This window comes from Manacus candei, unplaced genomic scaffold (genome assembly GCF_025592945.1).
Source record: "Manacus candei isolate 608988 ecotype Guabito, Panama unplaced genomic scaffold, ASM2559294v1 h1tg000159l, whole genome shotgun sequence".
In the NCBI taxonomy this organism is placed as follows: domain Eukaryota; kingdom Metazoa; phylum Chordata; class Aves; order Passeriformes; family Pipridae; genus Manacus; species Manacus candei.
Window position 1 is genome coordinate 1,539,219 of NW_026138207.1, and position 21,878 is coordinate 1,561,096.

General features: G+C 38.9%; 1 protein-coding gene across 1 annotated transcript in view; it reads right to left on the minus strand.

Annotated features, from left to right (window-relative positions):
• The window catches only part of COL4A1 (collagen type IV alpha 1 chain), a 127,880-nt gene that overhangs the window by 71,539 nt on the left and 34,463 nt on the right, over positions 1-21,878 (minus strand). Inside the window, exon 2 of the mRNA XM_051772804.1 lies at positions 4,937-4,987. Coding sequence (XP_051628764.1) covers positions 4,937-4,987 — 51 coding nt within the window. The remainder of the gene's footprint in view (positions 1-4,936; positions 4,988-21,878) is intronic.

Genomic DNA, 21,878 nt, shown 5'->3' on the forward strand with positions numbered 1-21,878 from the left:
TCCTCAGCTCAAACTCTTTACAACTCAGGCATAAATAGGTGCTGTACCCCAAGTAAGTTCCAACAGAATAGAAACACTGAGCTGTATTTACTAAAACCAAGTAGAGTCGATGAAAAGCGTTAACAAAAAAATTTTGATTTAAAAAAAAGTCTAATAAAAGTTGACTATGAAAACCATAGATCTGGTGATTATTGATTTGCTCCACTAAAGGAATTGATTTGTTGCCCTCTGCTATATCTTCAAGAAAACTCAGAAGTACTTAATAGTGATCTTCCCACTGACTGCCGGGGCTTCTCTCCAACAAGAGGTTTTATATTGTGTTAAATCATCAATATCACAAATATTTTTGCTCTACCTTTTGATACCTAAAATGACAGGAAGACTCTCAAAGGTCCTCCCAATCTGGTAAACCTTAAAAAAAAGTGGACACAGTCCACTGCAACAGTCAACTTTTCATTACACAGGAGAAGCACAATCCCCTGCAGACAACAAAACGATGAGTGATTTTTAAGACTGTAGTGTGCAGGAGAGAAAATACTGGTCACTGGTCCTGTTGACAGGGAACTCCAGAGATGTCCCACTGACTGTCAGTCCAAGTCAGAGCTACCTGGCTTCCAGACCCAAAATACCTCAAGCAAAGCCAGTTTGTGTACTTGTGTGGCATGGTCAATCCACACAGGAATGATGCACTCATCAGGGAAATGGAGAAGTAATTTTTATGTACATATAATACAGTCTCAGAATTAGGCAAGCAAAAATAAGCCAAGATAAAATTACTTGCTCAAGTTTTTTACCTCTCAAACAAACAAACAAACAAACAAAAGGTCAAAAGCAGCAGTTTCATTTAGAGCTAATTCTATTCTTCTTTTCTATTTTCTTTCAGAGCATCCTAGCAAAGATTTTTTTTTAATTTGCAATACTTCATGCTCAATTATGAAAGCATGTTTGATATTCTTGTGACTTCGACTTTCAATGGGTAATGCTGAGACAGTGAAATCATCATAAAATATTTATACTAAAGAGTGATGATTTATACTTCAATGCATTCTAACTAATAAGTCTGAGAAGATTAATCATTCTGTATTACTTACAGCAAGGTTCCACTTATACATGTTTCTGATACAGAGTAAAAGGAGTGCAAATGGTCATGAATGAGAGAATGAACATTCTTGGAAAAAGTCAGTTCATGGAGAATTTCACTCATCTCTGTACAGTCTTTGTTCTAAATGGTAATGAAATGCTTAAGATGCTTTTTCTACACACACTAATGGCTAGGCAGTTCTTATCTCCACAGCTGCTTGAAATTGTTCTCAAAATCTAGGTAGGCATAAAAGAGAAAACACAGCTTCAGTCTACTTCAGAGTAGCTCAATAAAATGTAGGCAAGCATTCAAAACTCTAATCAGTTTAAACAGATCTCACACTTCAGCGAGGCTCAAGAGAACAGTCAAGTTATGCAGAAAACCAAATAAAAAGCATAAGAGGCAACAAATGAAGATGTTTTAGGCTAATCTAATAGAAAACAGTAAGGTATTATTTATTATTTTAGCAATATTATGCTTTTCTAATATTTCTGCACCTTCTGTTTGGCAATTATGTGATACTTGACATTATATAGCTTAAAACAACAGCCTGATGTTTAGTGCAATAATAAAGGCTTTATGGGATAAGGGCCATCTGTTGCAATTATGCTCACTTTCTGAAATTTTCTGAAAGGGATGAAAACCCTTAGACTTTGTCAATTATAAGCCTTTGATAAAGTATGAGTCATGTTAAAGGAGTTTACCATAGAGATGCAATTTTCATGGAAACAGTCTGATGAGAGAATATATTAAATGTACTCTAAATATGGCCATCATATTGATGAAAATATTTTCAAGTGAGAGAAAAAATATGCCAATGTAATTTACTCTTCCATGTCTGAAATGCTGTTGGGTAATATTTCTTGGGTACTTTACAGCTTTTAAGTCAAAGACCATTTTCAGCGATTTTTCTGGTGAGATCATTAATATGATTATTTGGCCAAACGAATTTTAATGAAACCCCACTAAACTATAGGGTCTGGAACTTCTTCCCACACTACGGTAGGAAATATCTCTCCAGATGTTAATACTTAAGGCATTAAAGGGTAAACTCAGCACCCACTTCCGCAGCTCCCGAAGCTCCCATGGCAGTAAATTGGTGTGGGTGGATTGGAAAAGGCCCTTCAGTGTCTGTGCACTTTTGCATGACATGGAAGCCAGATCAAAAGGGTTTCCAGTATAGGCAACATGTTGGCTGTGGATGGTGCAGGGCAGAGTGGATATGTGCTTCCCACACAAGTGGCTACGTGAGAAATGGAGAGCAGATGTTCTCTAATGTGGTCTCCTGGGGTACCACAAGAGCTGGGCTTGGCAGCCTTCTCCTAGCCTGGATCTTGGCGAGGGTCAGTCTCTCTAATCTGTCCTCTGAATAAGCAACATTCACGTAGATTTCTGAGGTAACAGGTACTGCTACTGATGTGTGTGTTAATGGGAACCATGTTTAGCAGAGGCATGTTTCAAATCCAAACAGAATGGTTGGAAAGACCAATTCTAGAAATATTACAGAGGCAAGCAGGAAGGATGCTCCTCTTACTTTCCCTCATCACCTTCTGTCTTCAGGCTTGGGACATGGTGGCAGGCTGTCCTTATTCTAGACAGGCATTAAATGTGAAGAATCAGGATGAGAAACTACTCTAAGCTGAAACAAGGGCAGCGGGAACATGTTTTTAATGCAAAGATTTTCTCTTCAAAATCATGAGTACACATTTGAAAGCCTCAAGGTGTTAACATAATGAGCAAGCATTGATCTGAATCAAGTTCCATGTTAAATGCATTCCAAAATACCTTAAAATGCCTTTCTTGACTACTGTTTTACAGGTGTAACTATTCATTCACCTGTCTTGATGTCTCTAATGTCAACAACTGCATTTCCTACACAGTCTAAAATGATGTAAATACTTCACTGCATTCCTGCTTAAAGTCAAGGAAGTTTGTGAGGAACTCATTAGGAAGAGTAGAGTACACTGACATGCTGGACAACTTTGCATGGGATTTGGAATTTACTATGATTTCGGTTCCTATGGATATTTTTATCTCTTCTACATTTTTAAATAGTCTACATTAATGTGAGGTAGTTTGGGATTCTAGCATATCAGACAAGCATCTATTTCTTTTAAAAGAGAACATTTTAAGACTCTGGACTATGGAAATGAAAAATGCCAGCAAGAACTCTAGCAAAGAGACAGAATTGCAGCTGGAAATAAATGAAGCATAAGGTTTAATGCTATTTATTTCCCCAAGCTATCACTTTTTAAAATGATCTTGTTACAAGATGCTGGCATACTCTATGAACTGAAAACTAATGTCTTTCAACAAGAGAGTTATAACATGTCTCTTTCATTCTACAATGACTCATTTGTACTTGTTACTGAAAAATAAGATCAAGATATCAAGGAATAAATTCAGAGTTTTGAAGCTTTCCCAAGTCTTTCTTGTATTTGTTTTTAATATATAGTTGACTTCTATTAAACAGTTATTAGGTTATTAAAAAAAAGGAGACTCCATCTGAAAGATGTTTTGAACGTCAACACTTTTCATCTGTGTCACAAATTAATCTATGTTCTGTTACAAAGAAAATGATCTTGCTTGGGTCTCCAATTAAGCAATTTACATTCCTAGGTCTGGAAAACACCAAAGAAAAGCCACCAACAAACATTTCTAAACCTCTCATCCATAAACATGCAGCTATTGCATCCGAGACAATGTAGAACACCAGCTGCCTATTTATTTCAAAGAACAAAACAACCCTCCAGAACAAAAAACAAACAAACCCCCCACCTTTTCTAAGCATTCCTTTGGTGACCTAAACAACTTACCTCAAAAATGTACCCACAGCAATCACAGGATGACAAAACTTTGGTTTACACTCATTTATAATGGTAGATACACAGCATATGTGCATGCACAACAGAACACACTGTAGATTAAAATCTCTACAACAAAATTGGAAGAGATAAGGAGAGTGATTGAATGTCTGCAATATTTACAAAAGTAAGTAATTTAGAGGGGGAATTCATGGAATGCTTAAATACACTATAATTTTTTTTCACTGTTACTGCTTTAAAAGAAGGCTTTGAAGAGCCTTTTATGTTTCATACACAAAAAGTTTGGATAACTGAATGGGAACTTTAAAACTCATTTGCAAGATTCTTTCAAAAAGTTTTAAATACTATTTTTTTTCTTGACCTTTTTTTTTTCCTTGACCTGCAACACTCTTCTGTATTTAAGTTTATTATTACTCTACTTCTTCCTATTACAAGTCATTGCCTCCCAGGGCTAACCCTGGTCAGGCTATGTTGATTATGATGCATCACAGCCTTCCTGGAGAGCAATCATCTGCCCTCACTCTTGTTTCAACTTAGAGTAGTTTTTCATCCTGATTTTTTACATTTAATGCCTGTCTAGAAGAAAGACAGTCTGCTGGACCACCAGGTCCCAGCACAGCATGCTGAGAGGAGCATTTCTGAACTGAGCTGCTTGCCTCAATTCCAGAGGCGCTCAGGATGTGAAGCCTGCTACCAACTGAAAAGACTGGAGATGAGGCTTAGGAAAGGTGAGAGTGATGGGTTAGCATCCCACTCGATGGGGGAGGAGGGAAGGCATAGCCAAGCACTGGGCTAGGGACTTCAACCTGCAGTGAAGGCAACTGACTGCCTCCCACCCCTGGCCCCTCCTGCTCTCTGCAGACATCGAGCTGGCTGCTTTTTGAGAACCCCATTGAAGAGCATGTGGCCTGGCCTTGGCAACACTGCCTGGAGTGCAAGTCTTCACCAAAAGCAATGGTTCACCTGACTCCAGGTAGGTTACACACCCTGTGGTTGAAATAAGCAAGAAAAATGGAGACAGCTCACTTACCTTTTGCCCTTTTACTCCACTGCAGTCACATTTTCCACAACCGGAACAACCCTGAAAATAAAAGAGAAATTGAGAATTAAACGTCTGAACTGGGTGACAGGCAGAACATATCACAACGAGCCAGGGATGTCAGAAGTACCACACTGACTTGCAAGGTTGGTCAGCATGGGGAATGTTTGCTTAAGCACATATGGTAACATGAGAGAAGTCAGATTAACTGATGCACAGGTAAAATCCAACAGCAGATTTGTGCTACCAAAGTACTTCTGTGCACTTAAGTGCATCTAGACTACTCCCTACTTTTCCCCCTCATAGTCATGAAGCAAGTAGTAAGCAACTTAGCAGTCTATTGATTTTACTGTTATCATGCCCCTCAGAAACAAAGAGGAAAAGAAGCAAAATGTTTGTATCAGTGAATATTCCACCAGTGCACACGAGATCCTTCGACAGCCTCTTTAAGCCATTATTCGCAAGCAGTCAAGGATGGCACCTCCCCAGAGCCACATCTCAGCACAGATGCTGGGCACCTGTCCCTTTACACCTGGGGGCTCCACAGCCTACTATGACCTCAGTACTTCTGGGCAACCAAGAGAAAATATACCTAATTCATTTTGAATTTGGAAAGCCCCCCATAAGATCAGTAAGTATTCCTCCAGAAAGTTAAATAATACAATAACATTTTTACTTGGTAAATACCTTTTATTTTAAAGTAAAGCATTAAAGAGAAATAAAATTATTAAAGGCTTATATATATTAATGTATCTATCAATAAATTATTGATACTATTAAAGTATCAGCTCCTGAAAAATTTGTTGCTTTTATTGATATCCTTTTTTTTGTATATGCAGATCCACTGAATTTGTTTTTTGAAGTCAAACTTTCTCTATATCAACATAAAGAAAATATAATAACAACTTTTTCTTACATTATTATAGCATTTTACCATATTATATTATAAATTCACAGAAAGATGAGAATTAACACTGATTAGAATGAATATTTATCATACTATGCGAAAAGAGAATTGGATCTGAAAACAACATCAATACATGCTGCAGTGCAGCTTCAGTAAGGATCAGGAGGGAAAAGTGCCACCCACAGAATAATCGGCTACTCCTTGCAGTACATGGTTATGCCTGGAAAAACATTGGGTCTCCCATTACAAGAAGTGACCTGGTGTGACCCTTCTTAGTTTTTCAGACCTGATGAGATCACAGCTGGAGGACGCATGCTTGCAGCTCATACTTCCTCCTCCAGCATCATGCAGAATGTTATCAGTTTTATCAACACATCCCCTATATTCAGAAGAAGTCTGTTTTAATTGCATCTGGGAATGTAATTAAAATACATCACTGACTCATTGTAAACATCTGTTTTGAAGTTAATCCCCGCATATTTCCTTCAGCCTGTTATTTAACATGCACTGTTTTAGGAAAAAAGTATGTTGTTATTTAAGCAGGGTTTTGTTCTTAAATTTAGCATGGCCAGAAGAATGGGCTTGTGTTTTTGAGTCTCTTTTTATCCTCACAAAAATGACTGCATTATATTCAATTTTTCCTGTTTCTTAAGCTTAAGATTAGAATAACCATGGGCGAGGAAGGTAAGAAGGAGCAAGTGCTGCAGTCTAATTTGCCAGAACAGGACATCTCCTCTACAAAATGCTGCCTTTATTTTACAATAGCATCATCTCTTACTATCACTGACTGAACATTTGCAGATGGATGGGAGGTTGGCCAACGATGACAGTCACTACTGGATAGCATTATCCTCAACTACTAAAATGTATTTAGAATCTGAGGGATGTGATAACATTCTGCCTATACTAGGAAGAAGTATGAGCTTTTTCCTCCTGGTCCTCTGGGAAGATGAGAGGGCCAGACTGGAAAAAGCTTATGGATCAAAGGTCAATTTGAGGAGGTCAAAAGGGCACTTAAGTAATGAGACACTGGGAGAAAGGAAGATGGTTAAAGCAAGTACAGGAATCATCACAAGACAATTAAACTGAAACCATGCAAATTATTGCTTATTCCTAAACTTTTATGGTTTTAAATCAGTCTCATGGCATGAACAATCCAGTTAATAATTTCTCACTATACATGACTAGAGATAATGAGACAAATAGAGAGAAATAACTTTGCCATATCTCCCAGACATCATTTGCAAAACAATACTTTCCCCAGAAAATGCATGGAGCTTGAAACAGTCACTGCTGTCCTCCAAGTGCAAAAACAGACGTGGAACAGTACTGGGCAATAATCGGCTGGGGGGCAGTGGTGGATGAAAAGGCAGATTCTTTACCCCTTGTCTAGGAGCCAGTTACAGGCTAATCCAAAGATTTTGGCCCAGTGCACTGCAGCAGGTACCTCACCTATTTTGCATGGTATGCTCACAGTTTTCAAATAGCCACAGCTTCCTGGCACCACAGGCCAGCTTCTCATATAACATTTGAAGACATTAACTTTATCTTACTCCTCCCACAAAATATCAGTCCGCCCAGAAACAGAAGCTCATTTTAGTGATACAGATTGCTTCATTTTTTGACAAGCATTTCCGTTTCATTTCATTCTCCCAGACTGTCTGCAACTGATAAGCTTAGTGAATCATCATAGCAAATCAGTATTAAACCATAAAAAGATTATGTTCCTTCAACACCACACATACAGATGTGCTACATGCAAACTGTATACATAAAAGACAGCGATTTATTCACTATCATATTAATGTATAGTTCAAAAAAATTTCTGCTAATGAAGGGGCATCCCAGTCCAGACCTCTAACTTCTATGACCACGTACTGAGCCTTAGAAGCCTTAAGCCCTGTTAGTGACAGAACTGAGAAGGCTGCTAAAATTCTATGCAGCAGATGGAACAAACTCTGGTCTGCAATGCAGCCTGTAAGACATCTGTCAGATCTTAACTACAGACTTGTTGCGTTTTGCACTGTTTTTCCACGTCCAGCTACTTTCCTGGCATTTGAGGAGTAGTGCTTGGAACTTGCACAGGAACGATGCAAACAGCCAGATGAGCAGCCTAGGAGGGAGACGACTGCCATATTTGGAAATGCACCATTTCTGGAGGCTACAGACATGTCCAAAAAAATACAAAGGCCAAGTCAGTTCTTGGATGTTCCACTCTCTTACAGAAGTGCATTTCTCAAGACAAAATGTAATTCCCTTTCCCACAACATCACCTCAGACTCTGCTTACTGAGTTTCAGTTGCTAAGCTAGCCACCAGCGTAGGCTAATTGCATAGGTATCAACTGAGTTCACACTGTACCCTGCAAAGCACTCACGGAAGGTAGAAATTTAATTAAATTCTCACTGTTTACTTAACCCTGTTCATGTTAAAAATCTCATTCCAGGGAAGGTAGTCACTTCTCCTACCCAAAATACATTGTCTTTCAAAACAGAAAATCCTGTGAACAGGTGAATGGCGAAATTAGCAGAGATATCAAAATTCTCTGATTTTCCTAATTCATAGCTAAAATGCTTAAAAAGGTAAAAATAATCATAATTATTTCATCTCATGATTCATTAATTTTAAAATTACATTTTCTGGTTAGATGTAATGCTTAACTGATTATGCTTTGTAATTAAACAGTGTAGATTTCCCACTCTACATTGCTTTAGTTCAAATCCCAATTTGAGCTGAATTCCAATACCAGTTTCAAGCTGAAACACAAGAATGGCAATGCCAATAGGATGGCTGTTTGACAGTGTCTGAACCTCCACAACATCAACTCCTTTCTGGTCTTATGCTAACCTAGTCTTAACGGGGAAAGCAGGAAGGCCAAGGGAGATTTATCCCTATGTAGCAGACACCACACTTCTTCCTAAGTACATGTACATACAACTCATGTAGCTGACACGAGAGTTGGATCAATAACATCTTCACGTTTCACATCCCACCAAATACAGAAATAGGGAGGTGATGCCAACTGCAAGACACTTATCTTGCATTCCCCTCATATTTTCTTCTCTTTACTGAATGTCAAAATAGCTCCCTGGCTGTATTACTATTCTTGTCTTCATCCTTTAGATGAACTATTGAATGAGCTGAACTGCTCTTTTGTGTGCAGAGTACCACTAGAGGAAATCACTGCTATATTCCAGTAAACCTTAATATTTTTGTTAATTGATTTTGCAGTCTATTAATACCTTTGAAAAAAAATCATGTTGCTAAAACTTCTGATTTACTTACTTAGGACAAAGAGGATAACAAAAAATACAGATTGTACTAGCAAATTAGCAAAATTTAGTTATACTCCCTTGTAGGACTTGACACAAAGCCAGTTTTCCTGGACTGATGATTTGAACTTCAACTCTTAAAATGGCTCAGGAAAAGAAACATCTGCCATTGCTATATTTTCAGGACTTAAGGCAAAGACCAGAAATTGAGCACAGTTCTCATTTCATTTGTAAACCCATTAATTTCAGATCTCTACAGACAGATAAATAACGAACAAAAGGGAACATTTTATTATTTTATAATGTCAGCAAGCTCCAGTCTTTACTCCTCTCCTAAGTTCTTTTTCTCCCCATTAGAAAAAAAAAGCAAAACAAAACAGTTGGCAGCCTATCTTCATGTCCCTTTTTTCCTTTTTTTCCCAGCAAATCATGGGGAGACTTCAGTTATGACTATTAAGGGAATTCCCCAAACCAAGGGAAGGTTTATTGGTTTTACAGCTTTCACCCTCTAGGTCACCAATTGAAGTTCAGCTCTCATCAGCAATGACTGGAAGTTTCTGTCATGCAGTAGCTATTTAAAGTTCCTGGTCGTGTCTTTTCAATTTTCTGTAGATCTAGTCTTCACAGAGGATAGCAAACAGTGCCATTCCAGATGTCCTGTGGAACAGCACCACTCTCCCCTGAGTCCCTGGTCATATCTGCTCAGTCTATGTAAATATTTCAAAAGGCACCAGACGCCTATATTTAAGTAATGGAAGTAAGTGCAACCCAAAAATCTCCAAAGGCTCAGTAAACCTTGAATGGATAAGAAGAATTAAAATACTCATTTTCCTGAAGACCTTCCTTCTTTGCTTGTAGGTTGATGTACATGAGTAGGACAGAAGGAAGCAGTAGTCCCCACTCATTTCTCTGTCAATGCAGAGCCACTCTCCTAATATGTCTTCTAGGGATTGCTTTAGACCAGATGAAAAATCTCCTGGAAAAAACCTACACAGTGGAAAACTGTGGAACTTCATGATTATTTGTATGACAGTGCATGAATTAAGTATCCCTATTAGTTTCAGGAAAACTTTTAAGTTTAGATTCCCAAATTAACATATTCATTAATATCTGAAAGGAATTAAAAGTCATTGTCTGAAGTATCACTATGCCGGATGAATTTTGAACGAATCACAACAATTCAACTCTGGTTTTATTTAAAAGCCTTGCACAATTTTCAGAATACCAGCTGATTTTAAGAAAAACTCTAAAATGCAATTGGAAAAAAAATCATTATGGCTACTGGAACATGAGTGGGCTGTTTATATATTTTTGGCAGGGTTTCTTTGTTTGGTTGGGGGGAGGGCTGTTTTGTTGTTGGTTTTCGTATTATCAGAATCATACAGGATGTTCATACAAAAATTGCAGACAGACCACAGATTCTTATCTGAAATCTCCAGTGTACTTTAGTCACTCAAGGGAATAGTAGTAAATTTTTAAATGTTTAATATTAATTATTTCAGGAAATATTTACTTTGCAAATTAGCATCAGTTGGAAGTACTTCACTTAAAATATGTTAAAAAAGAGTCATGTCTTCTGAGTCAAAAGAATATCAAACTGTTGCAGCTGAAATGTTTTGTTGTTGGGATCTCATTTTTTACATTCTTTTCCAAATTCCCCAAGGGTCTATCCTGGAGGTAGGGTCATGGGAATTCCCTGAAAGCTGCTCTGTGAACATGACTTTCCCGTTGGTGATGTGAACATCATTTTCACAAAGTAATGCAAATCCAGGGGGCTTCCAGTTAGTTCACAGGAAATATAGTTATTTCTGTTGTTCCATATTTGGACAAAAATGACATTTAAAGCAACTGTTTCCTCTAACTACATTCTTTTACAGGAAGCTCTGGAAACAATCAAGGTATTTGCTTACTTAGAGAAATTTTCAGAATATCACATTATAGCACTCAGTTCTGCACAGCTCAAAGCAAATAACTAGTTTGTGAATACAAACTCATAGCATTATCATAAAAATATAAAGCCTCCCATGACCATTATCTACTAGCAGGTTTATTTCCACAGACTGTCAGACACCGTTTAGCTTCCAGCAAACAGAGATGACTGTATTTACCAAGTCAGTATTGATCCAGTAGGTTTTGTACTGTTTTCCTATTTAAGAACTCCACTTTCAGTTTTATCTTCAAAGAAGTGAAAAAAATTCCAGGTTCCACTAGGATCCTCTGGTGTTGCAGTCACTGGTGTTACTTCACTGACAGCTGAGGACTAGAGCATATTCCAGGGCTTTCTAACATCCAGTGACAAGCACTTTCAGGAATACATTTCAAAGGGCATGACCCTTTCTAAATTTGATTATGGTAATCATTGCTAACAATCCACCCTGTGCTCTTCCACTTTGTGATGGGCAAACTGGAGCCAGGTGATACAAGCAAGAAGCTCCCATTCCTTATCTTGTTAATTTGAAAAATCTGCAGGGAGGACAGAAAATCCTGTTGCAGAACCCTCATGGCCATTTTAGAGCTTAACCACTTGCCTCATATACAACTACTCTGGAGTACACAAAGGAAAGTGCTCCTTGTCCCACATGGCACAGACCCAAATGCCCTAAACTTGGCTGTTTGGCGAAACTGGCATTAGCAATCACTAGGGGCATACAAGTGGAAGGCTAACCAAACATCAAACTTCTGTCTTATTTATGAAGCAGAGAGACTGTGGACTCTGTAACAAATCACACAACTTTGTTTTTCTTGCTGACTTCTGGGATGGATCCACACAACCACTTTCAGGACCTTCTAGAGGTACAAGACGGGATCCAGCCATAACCTGGCAAGATGGAAAGAGTGTCATTACAATGCTGTCCTGTAACTGCTGCCTCTGACTCTGGTGGCACCAGGGGGGACAGATGACAGTCTCCTTGCCATCCTTGCAGTAAGCCCACATGCGCAGGGCTTCACTGCTTTCTAGAAATGTCTTGGAGCTTCTCTGGTCCCTGTGCCTTTACTGCTCAGTGCACAACCCCATTTTCACAAGCACAGGTGGTATATATAATAAGTTTGAGTATGGGTGCTCAGTGTTGTTGAAAGCCTGTTCCAAAACAGCACCAGCAGGCAGGCAAAATGCAATACCACCAAAACTAGGCAGAGGTTGAGGAAGAGGCAGCGGTGGCCACCAGCCCGGCAGACAATGCAGCACTCCCTAGCCACCCTCCATCTCCCAATGTTTCGCCAACCCAAAGGCATGACCGGGATGAGAGGGAACTGCCCAGGTGGACTCCCTCTTTCCTTCCTCTCACAGGCAGTGGCCCTCTCTAAGCAGCATTGGGCAATGCGGGAAGAGATGGCTGCCATGGTGGCAACCACTTCCAGAGCTGGGCCACCATGGGCCGCGAAGGGCCCAGGACTGTCCCTGTGGCTGTGGGGATGGTTCTGGGTCCTCATGAAGTGGCCATCTCTTTGCCACACTGTCCACAGCCATCACTAAGTCTTTCCTTTAATAACCAGCACTTGCCTGGCCCCAGCAAGCCACGGTTATATCAGGGAGTGCAGTGAAAGAGCGAGTCTGCAGGGGAGACACAGCCCTCCTGTGCCTCAGCCCCCCTCAAGGCATTTTCATAAACCTGAAAGCAAAGGAGATGCCTCAAGAGAGATACACAGGAAATCGGTGAAGCTGTTTTGCAAATGTTTACAGCATATCCATGAGTAGTGCTTTCCCTTCCGTTAGCTGACAAACATAAACATCAACATAAACAAATACATTTAAAAGTAACAGCTTTAAAACAACACAGTGCTGGGAAGCTGGAGGCTTTGGCCTCTGCCATTCTTGAGTAGACTAAATAAACGGAGAAGCAAAGTCCTCTTAGTGGGGATGCACACCAAAGAATGTGAGAAAAGCACAAGAAGATTAACTGGACTTCTAGCTTTGAGCTCAGATAAGAAACCCAGGTGACACATATTCTAGTACAGGCACAGACTGCTGTGTCCTGAATTCATACCACCTGAGCATGACTTTTGTCTGGGTGGCTCTGAGCATCTTCACTGATGCAGCTGCTAATTTCCTTACAACACCCTCTGACAGTGTGACCCATCACCAGCGGAGGAGGCTGTGTGCACTTGCAGGTAACACAACCACTCCAGGCAAGGCCTTGCCTGGGAGGCCTCCTGCCTCCATGTCACATACGCTGCAGGAATGGTGTCCACTTTCTCCTTCTTAGTCCTCTACTCTCCATCACCAGTTCCTTACTCTTTGGTTTTCTCCAAGTCTGAATTTGCACAACTTAGGAAACGATGCAGCTTTATGTGGTTATGCAGCACCTGCAACAAGGGCTCTGCACAAACCACACACTGGCTCCGGTTCCTCAGCACAGACAGATCAGTGCTGCAATCACCCCCTAAAGCTGTGGCTGTACCTGCACAGCATGAACATCCACAATACGCAGCCCAGCCTGACATTACCAAGAAGATTTGGCAAATTTTGCAGCTTCTACAAGGAAAACCTTAACGGAAGACCCCACTGACCTCCATAGCGTATTGCAGGTATATACAACTTGTCATTAAAACCCTTCCTGGAGCTTTCTGTAAGATAGAGTGCTTAAGGAGTAGCAAGTTCTACCAGAATGTATGCAATTTTTATTGCATAAATTTATCAGAACTGTCCAAACGATTTGTTGAGTAAAACGTGTGAAGTTGTCTTTTCTTGTAAAAGGAGTCTCAACTTTTTCAAAAATTCTGACAACAAAATAGTAATAACTAATATAAACAATTTTAAATACATTGTTCATACTTCACAACACTAGCTCACTCAGCCCCTCAGTAACATTGGGAGGAGGAAACAGGTAAGGTAGTGATGGCCTCACTTTGACCAGCAGATTCAACAAAGAGTCACAAGATTGTTAACGAGCAACTAATTGGTACATTTTAAGAACCTTATGGTATTCTGGAAACAGCAGTAGTAACCAAAGCAGTTCAACATCCTTGTCAAACACAGGATTTAAAAAGCATGTAGCATGTTTAGTCTACTTAGCAGCCAGCCAAAATACACAAAAATTCATTCTATAAACCCACTTTTCTTCCTCACAGATCTCAAAGTACTTCCAAACAGGTTCACCCTATGGCAATACCACTGCTACAGTAAAAAAAGCTGCATTTAACTGCTTTGGTGAAAAATTTCAGCCACTTGTTGAAGACAGCCAGTTCTAAAAACTGCAGAGTCACAGGGAAGATCTAAAATTGGAAAAGTATTTCCTAAAATGAAAACTGTTTTCAGAGTATTTGCATTATAACCCTACCATAATTTCTGCACTGGAAGCAGTACCAGAAGTCTCTACTATGCACTTGTTTTCAAATATTTTAACAAATTGCCAGTCAACAAAACACCTGGACATCTTCTCTTAAGCTCTGACTTACACCTTTAGTTCAGTTAAACTAATATTTTTTGCAATGACATTGTTAATAATTTATCTGTTTAGACTCCTAAAAAGCCATAAGGGAAAGCATTGCTCGGCTTCCTGAAAGGCCACTGAATTTTGTCTTTTGCTCCTGTCCAGGATGTCATTGATTACAAGCTGCTTTCTCTTCAGGACACAAGAGCATCTTTTCTCCTAAAGACTCTGCACACCTCAGAAATACTCCACCCATTTCAAGTTATCTTTCAAAGGACATTACTGTATATTTAAAGACTCCAGATGGATATAGTCATGACTGTTGAAGAGACACAAGTTGCAAGAGGTACTTCTCTTAAATGCTAAGCTCACAGCTTTACAAAAGCCCTTGCTCAGAAGAGAAGACTCAACTCCTGCTCAGAAGCGCAAAGATGATTAATCAAAAGTCAAAAAAGTGGTTTTTTCCTTCCTTTGCTATTGCAGACAAATGATCCAAAGGTCACTTTATTCCTCTCCTGAGAAGCACCAGTTAAGTGGTAAGACTCAGGGGCTTGTCCAAAAGGTGGTGTCCTTTAAGAAAGGGTCTAGAGAGAAGAAAACAGGATGAGGAAAAAGGAGAAGAAAAAGACCCCAGAACAAACCTCAACCCTCAAATCACATGTGAAGTTAAGTAACTGGGCAGATAACTGAAAAACAACCCCCAAATCACTGTTTCAGTTCACAAGTTTTTTGTGCAAGAACTTTGCCCCATGGCTGAGGCACTACCTCACATCTGGAGGAAGGCAATGGCTCTAGATCCTGCACAAACAATGCCAGAAGCAGGGAAGTACTTCCCTCAATCAGCAACAGCCTCTGTCTTTAACAAACACACTCGGGCACCCATAGCCTGTGATGGTTTATTACTCCCTTCTACCTGACTTCACAAAAAAAAAAATGAAGATGAGCTTTACCACAGCCTTATCTATGGATTGCACAACTTCTCTGAGAATTAGGAGGTATGGAGAAGAGTCCACATCGTCTGCTAGCTGATGAGCAGCAGTATCACCACACTGGGACGTGAAAGCTAACAATGACTTGCATGACTTGAAAGAACTGAGAGCACTCGTGCATTAGGCTCATAGGAAGTGGATGGATCAGATCCCTTTCAGGATGTTGCTGTCTTCCTCATTCATCTGATGAACATCAAAATTACATGGAAAGGGGGCTTAGGTGCAAATTAGATGGTTTAATTCCACATTTTGTCCCATTAAATCCACATTTGTCATAGTTACACCTCCTATTGGATTCAGTTCTTAGTTAAGAGCTTTATGGCATAAAGGAGTTCAGAGAAATGCAACGCAAATCATCAGTGTGGCTTTTATTGCCCTGATATCTTGCAGGCCGAGCCCTCTACTTTGCTCTGAATTCAACTGTTACATAAATACAGCAGAATATTCATACTTGTAGAAACTATAGTGTCAGCTTTTCCTTTACAATATAGCTCCTTAGTCCAAAACCATTTTCACTTGCAATTGGATTGGGACATTCTAAATGCACGTGGCATAGCAAATAAGTATATCTATTAAAGCGCAATTTGTCTCAAAGTCAGTAACGGAAGAACAATCTAGACTGACTGTCAAACAGCTTTCTTTTATTATTATTTTTCATCTGTGGAACTCACTTTTAGTAATGTGGCTGGTCAACTGGATGCTTTTGACATTTTTAAAACATAGTCACAAGGAAAAACCAGTACTCTCCACATGTACTCTAATTTACTTGTCTGGTGCAAATGAAAAACAGACAAAATTTTCTCCAACCCATATTTTTTCCAAATTGACATTTGAAAATTCAGTTTTAGTAAAATTTAAATGTTGGAACATCGGAGCAAAATAGCTACAGGAAATATTATTTTAGTGTGCAACAGTTGCCAGATGCAAAAGGAAACAAATTTGTCAGTCCTCTTTTTCTTTTATGTTTCTTTGTTGACTAGACAGGAAGCTGACAAAAATTGACTTTTTTCCTCTCGTAAAGCATACAGCGCAATTTTTATTGTACCACTTCAGTTGCTGACTGAATTTTGTAAATAAAAACATACTTCACGAGCATCCAGGGAAGTGGTTGATATCTGACAGTTTACAAAAATGCCATACTAATTAGGTACAAAAAGAAAAGTCAGTAGCTTTCATTGCAGAAACGGAAATAATGTGATTTAGAAGAGAAGCTGAAAATCCATTCTTTTCTATGGCAACTTCCTGAGTGATGGAAAATTATAGTTGAAAAAAATTAAACATGCTTAACCTGTATTCCTGCACGTAGAAGTCAGCAGAAGTGAAAATATTGATGAACATGGAGATGTAAATATTTTGCGAGCACTTCACTTAAAAACAGTAAGAAGCAGACAGATAATGTTTCAGCAACAAGATTTCTTCCACTGATTAGGCAGACACAAATAGTCTTCAAAATCCATGCTTGTTATTTAGAATTAGAACCAATAAGCTCATTCATCCAGTAAAAGGTCAATACTAAAGATCTCATACTTTGTCAAAAAATCAATCAAAATTTTCTGAAATTAATAAACATGGACTATTATAGAAGAGGGTTGAGTATCCATTTCAGAGTTCTTCCAAAAAAGATCCCGCTAATAAGAGGCATGAAACACTCAAATGGAAGGATGAAGGACACACACAAAGGCCATTCCTCCTGTGACTCCATGAGAGGTTGGGTCATAACAGGTAGAGCCACGGAGACCAGAGCTGCTGAGACCTGCCACAGATTTGTTCTCTCCCTTCTGCAGTCCTAGCCCTACTCTTGTCCCGCCACACATCAAACTCATCCTGGAATTAAACTACTTTTTTTCCCAGTTTTTTTTTAATGGTATGGTTTAGCTTACTGAATTACCTTCATGAGGAGGTCAATTAAATAAATGTTGCCACAGTGGAGGGGCAACAATGCAAGCAGGACCACAGGCTGAACTTTCTAGGAACAGTCTGATGTCGGGGATTTAAGACTGACATAGGTGTCACAAGTACTTTAATTATCAAAGGCACTTACCATTTTATTGGACCCTGAAATAAATTGGCAAACTGATAAATTTATGAGCTATTGTATGCTATTGTGACAAAAAAAAGATGGAGATCCAAGGAGTTTACCTGTAAAATGAAGTATTATTGATATGCCCTTCTCCAGTATTCTAACTTCCACTTACTAAAACAGATACTTCAATTTTTATTAGCATTAGTGAAAGAAGGTTCAAAGTATCTCTAAAGTTATGCTTATCTAAATTATTCTTGGAAAAAAGTAATCATCTTTCCATTTTCTATACCTGTGTGATTTCTGTTTAATAATCCCATTTGATATTGGTTTGTAAGATATTATGTCCTTTCTTTTTTTCCAATATAGGCTGACCAACTTTGTGTCATTACAAATACTGTTGAGTTCACAATATCAGTTACTTGTAATGTGATACAAGCTTAGCCAGGCTTCTTGACTTTACAAAGATGATCATACATTGTGGCACTACCAACGTGGCTTTATACCATAATTTCCAAATTTCAGGGGACTCAGGTAGATGTTGAAAAGGAGCTTTCCAATGCTCTTTTCTAAAACCTTCCCAGCCTGTGAACACCTCTGAAAGATGTGTCATCCAGATATATCTAAAAAAAAATTAAAATTTCTAATTATCCATCATCCTTAAGCATATATCCCTGCTATCTGCAGTATGTTCCCAGCACTAACATACAAGCATAAAACTCAAAAAAATTATCCTCAGGTAATGAATGTCTTCAAGTCATGTACAAAAGAAACGTGAACACTCACAGTCCTAACTGACCAGCATTTTGCTAGAATTAAAGCTGGTTGCAAATGACAAATGTCTAGCTGTTTCAGAACGTGCCGAGTAGATTCATGAATGAAAAAATGTTCAGCCTAATAATTTCACTACAAAAACTGCAAATATTGACCATTTTGAGTAACAAGTGCCCTCAAAAAAACAGAAATAAAAGTGATAAATGTAAGTAAAACCACTCAAAGTCACATCACGGGACTGCCTTTCAATGCCAGCACATCTGCAAAAGTCACATTAAAACTCAGAGTTCAGAACATGTCATTCTTATGGCAACATCCTTAACACGCCAGATGTATTCCCAAATTGCTCTCTAGAACAGACCACACTTTTAACCACACATCCAAACAACACTAAAGAAAATCTCATATTTACAGTGCGTGAAAAATTAAAGAAAACTGAAGTCATTAAAATCACTACCTCTACTTCATAAAAGGGTCTCATTAACCAAAAAGGCATCAATGCTGCCTATATGTAACCTTAAACTTGTTAGTGCTGCCTTACAGATGTGTTGCAAGTGCTCATCACTATCAGGGGTCCTTTCACTCTTGGCACTGCTCTTCAGACTGGAGTTAAATGAGTTTATGCATATCCTCTAGCTTTTTTTTTTTTACTTAAAAAGTGTCATCTGTTTGACTGTCTCATAGATCAGAAATCTGCAAACCAAAGATCAAAAAGCGTGCATAAATGTCATAAAAACTGAAGAGTAATTATTAAAAATATTCTTTTAAACTAAAATCACATTTGCTTTGGGCTCAGCTCATGTTTCTTGCACAGGGATAATGGTAACTTGATTTGAATTTGTTCATGTATCATTTTTATATCTTGTGTAATCCAGAAGTTAAAACAGAAAAAAATTCCGCTACTAAATAATTCAAGGTTTTAGGGCAGATTAAATCTGCTTGATAAAGTTACCATTAGCATATTTTAACTAGACTTAATGTAAGCAACAGTTTTACAAGGGAATTATTCCCTTAATTTCACTGCTGCTTGCTTTAAAGGAGATATTTATTTATATTAAGTTTTTATAATATTTATTGTTCTCTGTGTCTAATAGTTTATTTGATCTTCAAGTAAAATAATTTGGGCTTGAGAAGTACCCTATTAAGATAAAGATAAAACATTTAATTGAAGTCATATAAAGTGCTAGAAAGAAACAGAAGTTACTTTATATAAAAGCATTTTAATAATTAAACTGAGCAACTTCCAGTAGCTCCCAGAGTAATCAGAAATAGAAGAGTTTACACCCCTGTCATCACCTGACATGACTTCTGTGAGCATCACCCTAGGCTGGCACTATTTGGAGCACTTAAAGTGGAGAAAGAAAAGCAAGAAAAAGCACTGCAGTGCATGATAGGGCAACCCTGGATGTGGGACAGGACAACTCTGGATGTACATACAGACTGGGGAACAAGAGGCTGGACAGCAGCACTGCGGAAAGGGAGCTGGAGATCCTGGTGGATGGCAAATTGACTGAGTCAGCAGTGCCCTGGCAGCCAGGAGGACCAAACCTGTTCGGGGGGGCATCAGGCAAAGCATCGGCAGCCAGTCGAGGGAGGGGATTGTCCTGCTCTGCTCTGCACTGGTGCAGCCTCACCTTGGATATTGTGGCAGTTTTGGGCACCGCAACATAAGAAAGGTATTAAGCCATTAGAGAGCTTCCAAAGGAGGGCAACGAAGATGGTGAAGGGCCTTGAGGGGAAGCCATATGAGGAGTGGCTGAGGCACTTAATTAGTTCAGCCTGGAGAAAAAGAGGCTGAGGGGAGACCTCATTGCAGTCTACAACTTCCTCATGAGGGGAAGAAGAGGGGTAGGCACTGATCTCTTCTCTGTGGTGACCAGTGACAGGACACGAGGAAATGGGCTGAAGCTGTGTCAGGGAGGTTTAAGTTGGATATTAGAATGAGGTTCTACACCCAGAGGGTGGATGGGCACTGGAACAGGCTCCCCAGGGAAGTGGTCACAGCACCAAGCCTGACAGTTCAAGAAGCATTTGAACAATGCTCTCAGGTACGTAGTGGGATTCTTGCGGCTGTCCTGTGCGGGGCCAGGATTTGGACTCTGATGATCCTTGTGGGTCCCTTTTAGCTCAGGATACACTATGATTCTACAATTAGGAGTTCTGGTTGACAAATAAAAGCGACACAAAGAACACAGCCAGGTTGTCCCGAGTTGGGGAAGGTGGAGGAGAAGGATATTGAGATTGCAGAACCTGTAGGCATCTGCACAAGGACACAGTTAAGGTCATGCATTGCAATTTTATTCTATCTGTCATTGGTTCCAACTCCAAATAAAAAAAAAAAAAAAAGAAAAAAATGGAGGGGAAAAAAAAAGAAAAGCAAAACTTATCTGCAATTCACAGACTTCAACAGAAATGAGATTCCAAGCATCTGTCATCACAAACGTACTTGTGACACAGCATCTCCCAGAAGGAACATATCCCACAACGATTTAGAAACTTACACAGCAGCAGAATGGCTAGGAAGATAGATACCATTTGCCAAAACAAACCAATGGACCCAGACTGAAAGAAGATACATCTGTTTTTTTTCTTTGATAAGCACCCATAGTATCTGACTCCTTGCCACAACTTCAAAAAAGAGACAGAAGTGATGGCAAATAGGCCACGTGAGTCAAAACACCTTCAAGAGGTTCTGAACATCCAACAAGTTATGAGCAATTAATCAGCATATTTCAGGATGGAGAGACTACTTAAAGCATCCAATTTTAAAAAATAAAATCATGAGAAACCCCTGAACAAAACACCTGCCAAGTTTAGTTTAGCACTAGCATTAACATTAGTACTAGTATTTCCTCTGTACAAGTCAAAATAAGCTTCACAATTTTCAAATTTGCTGGGCACTAAGCAGATCCAAACCTGTTGTTTCAACGTGTGTTGCATGTATCACATCACCTAACAATACAATCAGAAACTTTGCAGTACTCAAAAACTTTGAAAAATCTTGTTACTCATTTAGATTTGGCTATAAGAGCACAACTTTGGGCACACATTTGTTTAGTAAATATGACTACACTTTGTCCAACTTTCCAAGTCAAAGAGCTTTATAAATTTAAGAGGCACTCCAACTGACCAAAATAAAACAAGACCACCACAAATTCCCTTACCTTCAGTGTACAATCCTGAATTTATCACTATTTATTCCTGAAGTATATGCATTCAACATTTTTATTTCTCACATCATAAGAAGTTTACATCCCCTATTAAAAACAGCATGTTATGAAGTTATCTCGTGTCTCTTCACTTGACAGATTTTCTAAAATAATCCAAAATATCACAACCAAAGTTAAGTGTTGCTTCGGTAAAGACAGCTTAACAGCAAAACAAAAATACAAATCTGTTTTTATCTCAGAAGCAGGTCATCACAGGATGTATTGAATAGTTGTCTTGAAGTGTACACATCAAAAATATGAATGCTTTTACTCCACTCAAATTAAGGCCTAATGTAACAGTATCTTGTATCACGCTTTAGATCACAGAATGACCATTTCATCCCTTGGAAAAAAATCTATACAAAAATAGCCTTTGGAGGAAAATGGAAAC